Below are 14,501 nucleotides of genomic sequence, written 5' to 3'. Positions count from 1 at the left end.
CACTTTTCAACCAAATAAGCTAACTTTTGCCCAATAAATAACACTTGTTTCATTTTCCTGACATTTTGCCTCTTTTTGTTCCACATTTCTGCCGTTTTTCATTAATGTTGGCCACATTTTTGCTCATTTAAGCTTCTTTTATTATTACATACCACCTGGTTACATTTTCTTTGCCACTCTAGACTGCTTTTCACTCTTTTCTTGCCACTTTTTTGCTAGTTTTTGACATTTTTTTTGCCCCGTTTCAACAATGAATCCCTCTATAAGAAGTGAGGGGATACATTTTTGTTTTTATGAAAGTGCGGGTGTCGCATCCCCCCACGGGTGAGACGCACCTGGCTGAAAGGGTGAGATGTGCATGAAACGTGAAACACAAAAGTAATTTAAAAAAAAAAAAAAACAAACCGAGGCCTGCTATTAACCCTTTCACTTTATTTATCATCCACTGGTCACAAAGTAAACCATACAAAACCCACTTCCAACATGGAATGGCATTTTGATTATTCTTGATATGCACACACGCACACACATTCAATAACAAAATTTAAATACACTTGTTTTATAAAATAAACATAGCAGAAAAAAAGACGACAATACGTAATATTAAGACATGCTGTGACAATTATAAAAAATAGACATTTATGTTTTTCTTCTGTACAATCATACATGGACACATATAAATATATAGAAGTAAAAAAGAGTGTATTTTCAAAATACAAAGGTCAAATTGTACAGTTACATTCCATAATACCAAAACAGGAGACATAGCACAATATTCAAGTGATTTTGCCGTCTTTTTCCCACAGACACTGTACAACATTGTACACTGTAAAAGCAGATATTAGATCACCGAAATGTTTGTTTCTCCCAGTGGAGTTTTTACACTGCTGCAAACGTTACAAATGAAACAAGGGTACGAGTCGTGTTGGTTGATTTGTGTTGGAAACTAAACATTAAGCAACTTCTCAGGAGACTAAATAACAAACCAAGCAAGTTGTTCTTCCGTCGACTGCTTTTGATGCTTTTTTAGATCATCTCCATCACGATTCCAGCGGCCTGCGGTACGTTTCTCTGCGCTCTCTGCATGGAGAGGAAAGTTTGATATTTGGTAAAATAAGCAAAAACAGGCATTACAGTGTAAGAAAAACTGTCCTTGTCAGTTTATAAGTTACGACAAGCATTGACCAGGATATGATGAAAGACTCCCACATCACACAGTGAATCTATGCTACACCTCTTCTTCTTCTTCTTCTTCTTCTTCTTCTTCTTCTTCTTCTTCTTCTTCTTCTTCTTCTTCTTCTTCTTCTTCTTCTTCTTCTTCTTCTTCTTCCTATTGTCTAGTTTTGTCTCACATCTTGCAAAAGTTTGTTAATCTCGTGGGCCAACTCGCTGGCATCCATTCCTGTTTCATGGCAGTTCTCGCTACGCTTGACGTTGGGGTGACCTTGATGAAAGACGCCGTCGAAATCATCCTCCTCAAAATTCTCTGGGATTTCCTCCATCGCCGGAAGCCATTTCAGGTGTGGCGGCTGTGCACTAGCGGAGGCTGGGGTGGAGGCTGAGGATGAGGAGGAGGAAGAGGTTGAGGAGGAGCCCACGGAGCCGCTGCCTGGGTTCAAGTAGTGAGTGTTGGCCGCCCAGGCAGCCACACCGGGGGGGTACGCTGGACCTTTACCGCCAGGTAGCAACACTCTCCGATTGTCCTGAGGAACAGCGTTGTTGTTATGGTTACCAGCGATGCTCCCACTACTACGCCCACTTCGGTTCTCGGCGTTGGACGAAGACGAGGGTGGGTTTGTTTCAGTGCACTCAGAGTAAGAATCCATGTTAGGAGGAAGAAGGCGCTGGAACACGGAGTTCATCTCTGTGAGGAGGGATCCAGCCCCGCCTCCAGCAGCACAGCCATCGCCATTTCCTCCTCCTCCTCCGGGCACCACTCCTCCAACCCCGGCCTCTTCGCTCCCAGGCTCCTTACCGAAGGTGGAGAAGCTCCTGCGGCGCTCCGAGTCCACCGAGGACTGGTCGTCATCTAGCGGAGGCTGCTGGGCCGACTCCTCCCCGGGGATGTACATGTTGTTGCGATAGTCGGCGGAGGAAGCGGGCGAGGAGAGCGGAGGCATCCAGCACTGGTCAGAGTGTCCCAGGACGCGACATTCATCTGTGCACAGTCTCATAGCTGAGGAGGAAAAACAGAACAAACAGTGAGGAGAGGCTCAAGCCAGGGGGGAATACTGTGACCTTCAGCCCAGTGGAACACAACAACAACAAAACTAAACCCAAGAAACACAGAGGAAACACCAATCCCAATGCTAGTATAGTAATGGCAAAAATAAAAATCAGTAGAAATGTTAAAACCTTGATTTCACACCATTAAAGAGTAACTAAACCCCTGCTTTCTCCTGACCTACCACTAGGAGGGAAATTCAAAAAATGCCTTGATTATGGGCGGGGCTCCTGGAGCAGTTAAGGCACGCCCAGTCTATACTATAAAATCTCCAATGAACAATCTATGCTATGTTAACTAGCTACTCATTACTCAGTAAAATTCTATTCACTCTTCTCTCAATCCAACCTACTCACCACAGATTGTAGAACCAACAGGTGCTAGTTTTTATAAAAGGGGCGGGGCTAACAGGGCTTGTTTGTGATGCAAGATGGTCCCAAAACATCACATGATCTTGTTCTCAGCCAACAGCAAAAATCAATTGTAATAGCCTGGTTTCAACTCATAGAGGGCAGTCACTGACAGTCACTGAACCAGGATCAATCAACAGCACTACTTCATTCCCAAATACATTTGTATTCAGCATAAAAAAAGTGGTTTTGGGTTTTAGTTTCTCTCTAAAGGTCATCATGAAATTATCTATACTGTGGGTTTGCTATTGGCTATGTTTGGTTATCGTACAGAAAACTTCAGACGTGTAAAGAGTACTGATATATCCTTCTCAAGTAGAAGTACTGTTACTTGCTAGTATAAGTAAGTCATACATAAAATACTCAAGTACAAGTAAAAAGTAGCTCATTTAACTAGTACTCAAAGTAAGAGTTACTAGTTACTTTCACCCCCATGTTTATTTTGTATAAACTTTAAAAGGAATAGATGAAATCTTGCACGATTGGACCTTAACTTATTTTCAACAAAGGCAACTGTACAAAATAAAAGGTTTGTCAAAATGTACAATTATTTTTTAAATTAAATAACACAAATGAATTCAATTACAAATAAAAAAAGATTATCAGGCTATATGTATAGCTACGTTCATGAACTGTAAAACTGAGATATTAACCAGCATTCAATGCTGTTTTCTGATTGGTCGGTTATGATGCGCTGCATTTGATTGTTGTCTGGTCATTTCATTTTTTTGTAGTTTCACAATGTCCGTTGACCATTGTAAAACCAATAATAACATTTTACTCAGTAACGCTTGGGTGTAGAAATGTAACAAATGACTTAACTTCTTTAAAACATACTTAAGTACAAGTAAAATTACTGAGTTAGAAATATACTCTAAAAAAGTACAAGTACCTATGAAAGTACTTGTAATCCATTACTTTCACCACTGAAAAACTTTGCTCAAAATGAAAAGCCCTTTACCAGAAAGATAAAACAAGATTATGATTTGTTGAAAAGGTGTTGGAGTAATTTACAGCTCAGCCCGAGGTTTATTGTAGTGATATTAAAGAGTAACTAAACCCTGAGGTTTTGGCTGACGTGTGTCTCCACTGAAAATTCAAAAAAAATGCCTTGATTATGGGCGGGGCTCCTGGGGCAGTTAAGAGACGCCCAGTCTCTCCAAAGAGCAATCTACATTATGCTAACTAGCTACTCAATACTTACTATACCTCTCTATTCACAATGATCTCAAACCAACCTACTCGCCATAGATTGAGAGCTCACAGGTGCTTGCTTTTATAGAAGGGGGCGGGGCCATCATTGGTGGTTTGTGATGTAAGAAGCCTCCAAAATGTCACAAACCATCATTGTCAGCCAATAGTAAAAGTATATTGTAATAGCCAGATTTTAACCCCTAGAGGGAAGTCACTCTGACATCTTTACAACAAAATTGAATGTCAAGAGTTGAACAACAATCACTGAAAAAACAACTTCATACCCAAATCCATTTGTTTTCAGCAGACAAAATGCTTTTGGAGTTAAGTTACTATTTAATGATGTATTAGTCTGGCTGACAAAATGTGCCTTTTTCTGCGAAAGTGTGAACGATGACTTTTTGTTTCTTATATTTCTCCTACCATCTCATCCACTTTCCTTTCTTTTTCAACATCGTTTTACGCCCCCTGGCTACAATCCCATATATTTACATGAACATGTTTTTTTTTTTTTTTTTTTTATATATACATATTGTCGCATTTAAAAATTAAATAAATAAATAAATCTCAATCTCACATGGAGGACCAGATTAGGAACATTCCCAGAGTCCCAGCTACTGTGACACTTCCATGCATGTACGCAAAACGAGACCAGAAACGGAACCTACTTCACAAATTGCATTACTCACGAATGTTAATGTAATATTTAATTGCTCTGCCAAATGTGTTCTTTGTCTTCCAAAAGCGACTGAGGCGAGAATTTGCTTCTTTAGTTTTTTTTTTTTTTTTTTTTTTTTTCAAATCCTGCATGAATAGCCACATTTACCCATCTGAATAGAAAAAAATCTAAACAAATTAAATCTATTGAGGAGAAGCAGTGGTAATCCTCCCTTTCGGCCAATTATCTCCTTCTCCCTCCCCTCGTTCTTTATTAGCATAGAAGATAGCAAAAGAAGTCAAAGGGAAGGGGAGGGAGGAGGGAGGGTGGAATCACCTGAAGTGTTTATTTAAAAGGTGGAAGAAAGAATGAAGGATACAAGAAAGACTGTCCATATTAAACACTTCTAGCTTCATCCATCTCGACAAAAAATCTGATTATATTAACAAGTAGGAGAGAGAGAGAGAGAGAGAGAGAGAGAGAGAGAGAGAGAACCAGAGTCGATTAAAGAGATCAGGAAGAGAGAGAAAAGCATCAGTCCAAAAGCAATTACTCTGAATTCTCCTCAGTTCAGTCATGAAAGTACAGCACTGTCACTCACCGAGGGGGGGGGTGGACATAAAAATCAAGGGACGGGAAAAAAGAAACAAAAAAAACACAGCATCCTGAGATGCATATCGATGAGTGACAGGTGACTCATTACTGCTCTGGGGAGGATTTAAAAAGACACAACTCTATCTTAGGGGCATACGACACACACACACACACACACACGTGCGCACACAGCAGCACACAAACATCCCAGCCCGACACACACTGTAACCTCTCTGTGTGATAACGAGCGTGGAAATGAGGGCTGTGTGGAAGAATGGGGGCGAGTACAATAGGGATTGTTTCTGCAGCAGGGTGAAAGGAGTCGCTGTAAAGGCAGGTGTACAGACAAATAACTACGGCTTAGGCCCCGCGCTGTCCATGGTGCTGAAAATGTGTCAGACACAAACTACAATAGAGACTAAAGTTTGGAGCAGAGCGGGAGTTCTTCACTTTGAAGTGGATGTAATTTAACTGTAGAAAACACTTTCAAACTTCTACAAGTAGATGGTGAAAATTTAGACAACAATGTTTTTTTTTTGTTTTTTTGTATCAACTCAAAGTGTTTAATATTATAGAACACTGTAATGTATTCATCACCTACAGCACGTGTTAAACTCAAGGCCCAGGGGCCAAATCCAGCCCTTAAGATCAGTGGCTCTCAAACTGTTTTGGCCCAAGTACCCCCATTCTCTTGTTTCTGAATCCAAGTACCCCCATTCTCTTATTTCTGAATCCAAGTACCCCCATTCTCTTGTTTCTGAATCCAAGTACCCCCATTGTCCGACTACAATATTTTGCTCAGAATTCTGTGAAAAAACATCTATAGAGCATAATGATTAATTAAATAAGTGATAACACACATTCTAAAGAATCTCATTTTGTAAATAAGTAGAATGAAACAGTATTTAGTGCCTCCTGAATAGTTTGATTTCTTCACATATTCCTCCAGATGTGGGACCAAGACTGACTCTTGAATTTTCAGCTCATGTTCTAAACAAGATCTGTCATAACTTTGTGTGGTTTTTGTGTACTTTGTTGTTGCTTGTCTGTTCTTTTTTATTATTCAGTATATTTTTTATCTTATTTTGTGTGTTTTTGTTCTCGTTTTTGTATGTTTTTGGTATTAGTTCAATTATTCTCTCACGATGTGTGTGTTTTTGGTGTCGTTTGGTTGTTTCTTATGTCGTTTAATATGTTTCTTTGTTGTTTTTAGTGTATTCTGTAGTGATCTTGTGCATTTTTCTCACATTTGGTGTGTCTTTCTTGTTGTTTTTTTGTGTTGCTGGTAATAAGTATTTTTCTCTCTTGGTGTCTGTGTTTTTGGTGTAATTTTGTGTATTTTGTTTTTGGTTTTTTTGTCTAGTCTTTTCATTATTGAGTATATGTATCTCTTATTTTGTGTGTTATTGTTGTATTTTGTGTTAATTTTATAATTTTTAACTAAAATTAAACATTATAAACCCCAAAATTTTTAAGAAAGTGTCTATTCGTGCGGTGGCCGTGTGGACAACCGGTGCTATTGGTACGGTACCAAAGTACACGTACGTAGCTTCTTAGGGTTAGGGTTAGGTTTAGTCTTAGTCACGTGACCTAAACTGGCCAATGAGGGGCGCTGCGTACGGATAGAATGTTGGTATGTTGATACGGCAACCGTACGGATAGCCACTGCCTATTTTTAATGCTTTCATTTGTTAATTTTCCTCTCTCTCTCTCTCTCTCTCCCTCTCTCAAGCACCTCCTGTAGTGCATTGCGTAGCTCTAGGGGTACACGTACCCTCATTTGAGAAACACTGCTTTTGAGCATCAAATTCGGCCCGCTTGAAAAAGTAAAAATTATAGAAAAATCATTAAAAAAAAATGTAAATTACCAGCTAATTCAGTTGTAGATATCTCAGCCCCTCCAAATACAAAAAAAACAACAATTTATATACCACAATATTTGCAGAGCTCAGTTTTCTAGTTCTTATACGATATGATTGCAGTCATAATTTTGTATGTCAAATTGTTTAAAGAACTCTTTTTTCAAAATCTGACACATTTTCCTCAAATTATTCCACAAAATTTCCCCAAAATCAGAAAAAATCAAGTGAAGATCCCGTAGCGACTGATATACTCACATGCTGTACGTTATAATTCCTATAATATTTACTGTATATGTGGAAGTGCAAACCAGGGCACATTAATGTTGAATTGGCTATTTTTCCAGCCTAAAATATGTGGCCCACTTATGGTCAAACTGGTCTGTATTTGACCCCTGAACTAAAAGGAGTCTGACACCCCTGACATACAGGGGACCCAGTTTGGAAAAAAAAAAAAAAAACCTGGATTAAGAATATTTAGGGCAATAGTGTTTTGTCCTGGAGTTTTAATACTTACTACTTGCTAATGAAATTTGATACTTAATAGTAAAAAAAATATGATTTTTCCACAAATATTTCCACTAGGGCTGTTCTATCCCCCTTGAGGGAAAGCCAGAAAAGGAATTTTTTTGAATTTTACTTTATTGTATAGATTTTTTTAATTGATTTTAATGTATTTGATTTACTTTTTTTTTTTTTTACTGTATTTTATTAAAATGTAATTTATTACAATATTTCATTGATAATGCTGTTAAGTGTGACATGGTGTGTTACCTTCTTTATTCTTCTTTATTACCTTATATGAAAACAAGCACCAACGTCTCATTTAACAAATATTTGTCCTTGATTGGTTTTAATGGTCAGAAATGTGTCCAAGTTTAAGTTCATCTCATCTCTTTGAGGTCATAAGTGGAACGTTACAAAACTTCCAAAGAAAAGGAAACACAAAAGGTACTTTGTTTGTGGGTTATGGCTCAGATTAGTCACAGGTACTTGCACAGTGCTCACGTTACTGTAATTGAGTTGCTTTTATGGGGTTTAGTTCCTCTTTAGGTGCATTTTAAAAGAAGTGAAGTAATTCAATACATTTCTACACCCAACCATTGCTGAGAAAATTATATATATATATATATATATATATATAGTTTTTTTTTTGTTTTAAAATGATCAACATACATTGTGAAACTACAAAAAAATTAAACAACAGGACAACAATGAAATGCATCACATCATAGCCGACCAATCAGATTAAACGTAATGCACCGCGCCAAAAACAGCATTGAATGAAGGTTATTTTCTCAGTTTTAGAATTCATAAATGTAGCTATACTTATACTTATTCACAAATTCCCAAAATGTATGACCAATAAATAAACATGGGGGGTGAAAGTAACTCTGAACATTTCCTTTGAGTACTATTTAATTGAGCTACTTTTTACTTGTACTTGAGTATTGTATGTACTTTAGTACAATTTTAATTAAGTAACAGTATTTCTACTTGAGTCAGGGTTGTGGTCAAATATAATTGTAATCCCGTAATTGATAATTCATTACAATTATGGCATAATAATAGTTGTAACTGTAACTGAAAACATATGTTGCTGTTGTAATCATAATAGATTTGTAAATGAGTTCAGGTAATTGACTTTGTAATTGTAATTGGCATGAGAATTCTAAAAAAAAAACTACAATTTAATTAAACGCAAAACTGGGGAATCACGTTACAGTTCTGTCTTACACATATGTAGTTAATATTTATCAGGTTTTCAGTTGTTTTGAATACGCTTTTTTCTTTTTTTTTTTTTTAATAAATTGAAATTGAGGAGTATAATGACAGAAAAAAAGGCTCAGACGCACACACCAAAAAGATTAATACCAATATTTTCATTGATTAAAGAAGCCTAACAAGGTAACCAAGAGATGAAAAACAAATTAGATGATACGTAATATTTTTTTTGTGTATTTTACAGCTGATTTAGGACAAAAACAGGGTGACATTTTATGGGCTTATTTATTAAAGGCTCAGTAATGCTTATTAATTGAATTTGAACTTTAGTAATTGAGAACGTAATTGTAATTGACTTTCAGGGGAAAAATAATACTTGTAATTGGGGTAAAAAATGCTGATGACTGTAATCATAATGGAGTTGTCATTGAACATGGGTAATTGAAGACATTAAAACCTTATTCTTGAGACGGATGTATCAGTACTGTTTACACCTCTGGATACTTGTGAGTTCCTTTGTGAGTCATGTTATCTGGTGACCACACAACACGTACCTGGGTGGAGTCGATGGTGCATTTCGAGGTGGATCAGGTCAGAGAATCCCTCCCCCAGCAGCAGCCTGTCCACGGGGGACTCCCGACCCATGTCACAATCACTGTCCCCCGCCTCGCTGTCCCCACGGCCACTGTCCTTCAAGCTGAACTTGTCCATGTCTTGTAATGCATACCTGTGGGGAAAAGCAGTTCCAAATGGAATCACGCTTTAGTACCATCTGTTAAAAAAAAAAAAAAAAAAACTGACGGATGCTTAAGTTTGCATGTTTAAAACCACACTCTACAAGAGAATTGAAGTGAGACCAATAAATCTATCATATCAGACTTAAGGTCAGCTTCTGCAATCTGTCAAAGACTTCCAGACAAGGCTCGGATCATAAATTCAACATGAAGGTAAGATCCCATCAATAAATCTACCAGAGCAGCCACTAGGGGCATCAATAAATCCATCATCCTGAGATCATGAGGGAATATGATGAAAGTAGTGATGGAGTGAGACTTTATAGCCTGAGTCTATTTCAGGGCACCAGAAAAATCACAGTGGTATACAATAGAGAAATGAGTTGTATACTTTGGAACTGAATGATAGCAAATCATATATGGAAAAAAAAAAAGAGAGAAACCCAGCACAACATCAAATAAATAAATAACATATACCATCAATAGACAAGGCAAAACTTTACAACGAGTTGTTGGGGTACAGTATGTAATACATGATGGGTAACAAAATGGTTCCAAAAAAAGCACAAACAACACATAATCCTTTGGGGAGGTCGGGGTGGGCGGGCTGAGGGATTTGGGGTAAATTACCTGTAGCTTCGGGAGTATTTGTTGCCACGGAAACTGGGTCTGGGCTGGTACTGGCCCTGATGGAGCATGGACAGAAGCTGTGAGACTTGCTACATCCAGAAATGACAAAACAAACAAAACAAAATAATACAAAATAATAAAAATAGAAGAAAAAAAAAAAAGAAGGATAAAAAAAAGAAAAAAAACAGATGGGAAATTGGGGGATAGGGAGGGAGGGAGGGGGGGGACAACAAAGAAGACAAAATAATGGATGAGTAAACACAAAATGGATGATGGAGAGTCAGCTGTACATGGATGAGACAAAATGGATGGCATTAAAACAAAAAAGGGGGTGACAGGGGGATAATGGGGGGCTCTAGATTCTAGATGAGTATGGAGTCATATGACTGAAGAGTGAGTCATGTTTATATTGTATATGAGTCAATATGAGAGGGTACACACAAGGTGAAGACAAAGACGCATCTGTCATCATCAACTGGTTTAATGAGGGTCAGTTTGAACTATGTGACAACTGTGACTCAATTATTAAGTCCGTCACATTTCAAAGTGGGTTAATTTGATCAGAGGGAGGAATGTGTTTGTGTGTACGTGTGCGTGTGTGTGTGTGTGTGTGCACACATGTCTGAGAAGGTGAGACTGCTGGCGTCAACAGGAGTGTGTGTCAGACAGAGACTGATCTGAACAACATACAGAATGTGTGAGATTAAAACTGCTTGTGTGCGTGTGTATATATATGTGTGTGTGTGTGTGTGTGTGTGTGTGTGTGTGTGTGTGTGTGTGTGTGTGTGTGTGTGTGTGTGTGTGTGTGTGTGTGTGTGTGTGTGTGCGTGCGTGCGTGCGTGCGTGCGTGCGTGCGTGCGTGTGTGTGTGTGTGTGTGCATGTGTGTGTGTGTGTGTGTGTGTGCGTGTTAGGGCAGGGCGATATGGACCAAAACTCATATCATCATCATCATCAATCTTTTATTGCAGACAGTCCAGAATTTTAAAAAAGAAAGAAAAGCACCACTATTTACTATACTTTACTATACTTTTTCTCAAAATTCCAATATACAATATGAATCTTGTTCATTTTAAATCAAATTAAGTCTGACCAGGAAAACAATTCAGTGTTAAATATGCTAATGTAGAATGCCACACAGCCACATTGATTACCAACCAGCTGCACAAAATGTGCCACTTTTGGCATTTTCGTCTGTAAGGGACAGCACGTGTGAGTGAGTTCTGTAGTGTCGCTTGTTTATGGGAAATACATCCAGCTAACTGTGCTTTTGAGACATGAGATTAAAACTGCTTGTGTGTGCGTCCGTGTGTGTGCGTCCGTGTGTGTGTGTGTGTGTGTGTGTGTGTGTGTGTGTGTGTGTGTGTGTGTGTGTGTGTGTGTGTGTGTACTCACCTCCACAGGTGGCGTTGCATGGGCCAGTTCCAAGGCGAAGCTCTCTGGGATGTGATTGGACGAGATGGTCACTAGGCTGTTGAGGGACTGGCGGCTGTGGTGGTTCTGATGGCTCCCCATCTGGGCTCGGTCCATTGGGGGCGTGGCCGAAGGTGAGTGATGGTGCGCTCTGATTGGCAGGGTGCCGTTCACCGTGGGAACCAGGGTGATGTCACCTTTGTGGATTTGGCGTGAGGGCATCTTGGGGTGATGCTGGTGGGTGGATTCTGCCACCCTGCAGTTGTAGGAGTGCCGGGTGTCCTTTTTCTCACGGTTGCAGCGAGTGGCGAACACCACCATGATGACCAGGAGCACGCCACAGATGGCCCCCAGGGAGATGATGATAACCCGGGATATGTCAAAGGAAGACTCGCCCGGGTCCATCACCTGGACATGGTTCTCCATGTTCTCATAAAGGGTGATTCTGAGCAGAGCTTTGGCGCTGAGGCTTTCGCTGCCCTGGTCTCGGACCACCACAGTGAGCTCTGCGTGCTCATGGGGGAAGTTTTGCAGACTGGCGTTGGCGTGCACCTCACACGTTCTCGGATCAATGAAGAAGAATCCCTCTTCGTTGCCGTTGACGATGGAGCAGATGAGCTCAGCGTTGACACCTGTGTCACGGTCGGTCGCTCTCACCGCCGTCACCAGGTTCCCAGACTCCAAGAACTTTGACGCAGGCACATCTGCGGTGAAATTCAACAGCTGAGGGACCACAATAACAGGAGGGTTGTCGTTTTCATCCAGAATATTCAGGATAACGGTGGCGTTGCTGAACAGAGCCGGTTTTCCTGAGTCTTTAGCCTGGACGACAAAGGAGATCCGACTCACGTCCTCCCGATCGAATGTTCGGAGAGCATAGATGGCGCCATTGGATGGATCGATGGTGACGTAGGTGGAGATGGAGCTCCCGTGAATGGAGTTTTCCAAAATGGAGTAGCTCACCTGTCCGTTAGCATCCAAGTCTGGATCAGTCGCCATAATGGAGGTGAGATACGCCCCTGGAGCGTTATTCTCCGATTTAAAGATCTCATAGCGGAGCTTTTCGAAATGTGGTGGGTTATCGTTCTCGTCCGTCACGTGCACTGTGAAATGTTTGATGGTAGACAGACTGGGGGTCCCCCGGTCTTCAGCCACTACTGTCAAGCTGAACTCTGACCTCTTCTCTCTGTCCATAGACACGTTGGTTAAAATCATGTAGTTATTCTCGTAGGTTCTCTGCAGTTTGAAAGAGCCCTGGCCGTGAAGTTTGCATTCCACCTCTCCGTTCAGCCCAGAGTCCAGGTCCTCCACCCTCACCAGGGCCACGAAGGTGTCCAACGGTGACGCCTCAGAGATATAAGCTGCGTCTCCGTTGCCCTGGGAGGACATCAGGTTGATGCTGATGTCTGGTTTGTTATCATTCACATCCACCACTTTGACCAGGATTTTACAGTGAGCGGGCATGGAGTTGGGACCCATATCCTGAGCCTGGACGTCGATGTCATACGAGTTCACCGTCTCATAATCCACACGCCTGATAAGCGTCAGGTGCCCACTGTCCGGGTTGATTTTAAACGTCTCCATTATCTTAGGAGACACGTGACTGCTGAAGGAGTACACTATTTTGGCGTTCGTGCCGTCGTCTGCGTCTGTGGCGTTTAGGTCGATGAGCAAAGTGCCAACAGGTGAGCTTTCCACCAAGTTAATGACATAAGAGGACTTATCAAACACGGGGCTGTTGTCGTTCGAGTCAGCGATGTTGATTTTGAGGAGGGTCGAGCCGGTTCTTTGGGGAACACCCCTGTCAGAGGCGGTGTACTGGAGTTCATAACTGGAGCGCACTTCTCTGTCCAGCTCCCTGAGCACCACCAGCTCCGCGTATTTAACCCCGTCCGACCGCGACTGGATGTCGATCTTGAAGAAGTTGTTGGGCTCCAACGCGTATGAGTACAGAGAGTTTTCCCCCACGTCTGGGTCCGTGGCGCTGTCCAAAGGGATGCGCGCGCCCACTGCCGCGCTCTCGGAGATCTCGATGGGAATGACGGCGCGGGCGAACTGGGGCGCGTTGTCGTTGATGTCCAACACTTCCACCTCGACGTGGAACAGCTGCAGGTGCTCCGTGGGCAGCGTCAGCACGTCGAACTGGATGGAGCAGTTCAGGTTCTTCTCGCAGAGTTTTTCGCGGTCGATTTTGGTCCTGATGCTGATTTCTCCGTCCTGCTCGCGCACGGTGAGGAACGATGAGCCGCCTCGCTGCATCGCTCTGAAGCGCATTGACACCGAGCTCGGAAGTTTGGCCAAAACCTCCACGACATCGTCTCTCAAACGGGCGATGACGGTGCCGACCTTCTGCTCCTCGTAAACCTGGTATTTAAGCGTCTTACTGGAGACGTGTTGGGTTGCCAGAAGCAAAAAAGCCACAACTTTCCACATCCTCATCAGGAAAATCCCTTCCATTTTCCCTTGTTGCGTCTTTGTCAAACAGAAACGGATCCACACAAAACTAAAGGATGATTCTCCACTTATAACTTTCCAAAATCAACGGCTGCATTGCAAATTCCAGAAGAAAAATGAGGAAAACGCACTGATTTCAAGCTTAAACTGTGTTAAATTCCCTTTTTGTTTAAAAAAAATAAATTAAAAAAAAAAAAAAAAAGCATCCGCAGCGCACATCCATGCAGTGTGCTGGAGGCCAGCTGAGGTGCCACTGAAATCTGTGCGCTCCTCTCCTCCCTGTGTCTGCACCGTGCGCTCTCTCTCTCTCTCTCTCTCTCTCTCTCTCTCTCTCTCTCTCTCTCTCTCTCTCTCTCTCTCTCGCCTCTGCGCACAGACGTGTCCACATATAACCCGCCTCTAAACCAACTAGTTGAGCACCAGCCACGACTCTTTCTCTTCACGTCCCAGAAAAGACAAATGCCTTCTTAAATCCAAGGCTGGCTGGTGGCCACTCAAAGTTAAAAAAAGAAAAGGAAAAGAAAGGGCGAGGGAGGCGCTGCAAAGGGAAAGGGGGGTGAAAGAGGGGGTAAAAAAAAAAAAAAAAAAACACGCCCAGAAGGGGATCA

General features: G+C 41.4%; 1 protein-coding gene across 3 annotated transcripts; it reads right to left on the bottom strand.

Moving 5' to 3' along the window:
• Positions 1–417: 417 nt before the first annotated feature.
• On the bottom strand, positions 418–14,121 carry LOC114469439 (protocadherin-18-like). 3 transcript variants are annotated; one of them, XM_028456982.1, is made up of 5 exons: positions 11,422–14,120; positions 10,029–10,117; positions 9,219–9,391; positions 1,976–2,176; positions 418–1,080 (listed from the first exon to the last, which is right to left on the bottom strand). In XM_028456982.1, the coding sequence occupies exons 1-5, from the start codon at positions 13,894–13,896 to the stop codon at positions 974–976; spliced, it is 3,045 nt and encodes a 1,014-aa protein (XP_028312783.1). In that variant the 5' UTR covers positions 13,897–14,120; the 3' UTR covers positions 418–973. The 3 variants fall into 3 exon arrangements, with proteins under 3 accessions (XP_028312783.1, XP_028312765.1, XP_028312774.1); XM_028456964.1 differs by having other exon boundaries at positions 945–2,176; positions 11,422–14,121; XM_028456973.1 differs by having other exon boundaries at positions 945–2,176; positions 10,029–10,084.
• Between the last annotated feature and the right edge of the window lie 380 nt (positions 14,122–14,501).

This window comes from Gouania willdenowi, chromosome 1 (assembly GCF_900634775.1).
Source record: "Gouania willdenowi chromosome 1, fGouWil2.1, whole genome shotgun sequence".
NCBI classification, from domain to species: domain Eukaryota; kingdom Metazoa; phylum Chordata; class Actinopteri; order Blenniiformes; family Gobiesocidae; genus Gouania; species Gouania willdenowi.
The sequence above is the reverse complement of the archived record's forward strand: the minus strand, read 5'-3'. Positions and strand labels throughout refer to the sequence as shown.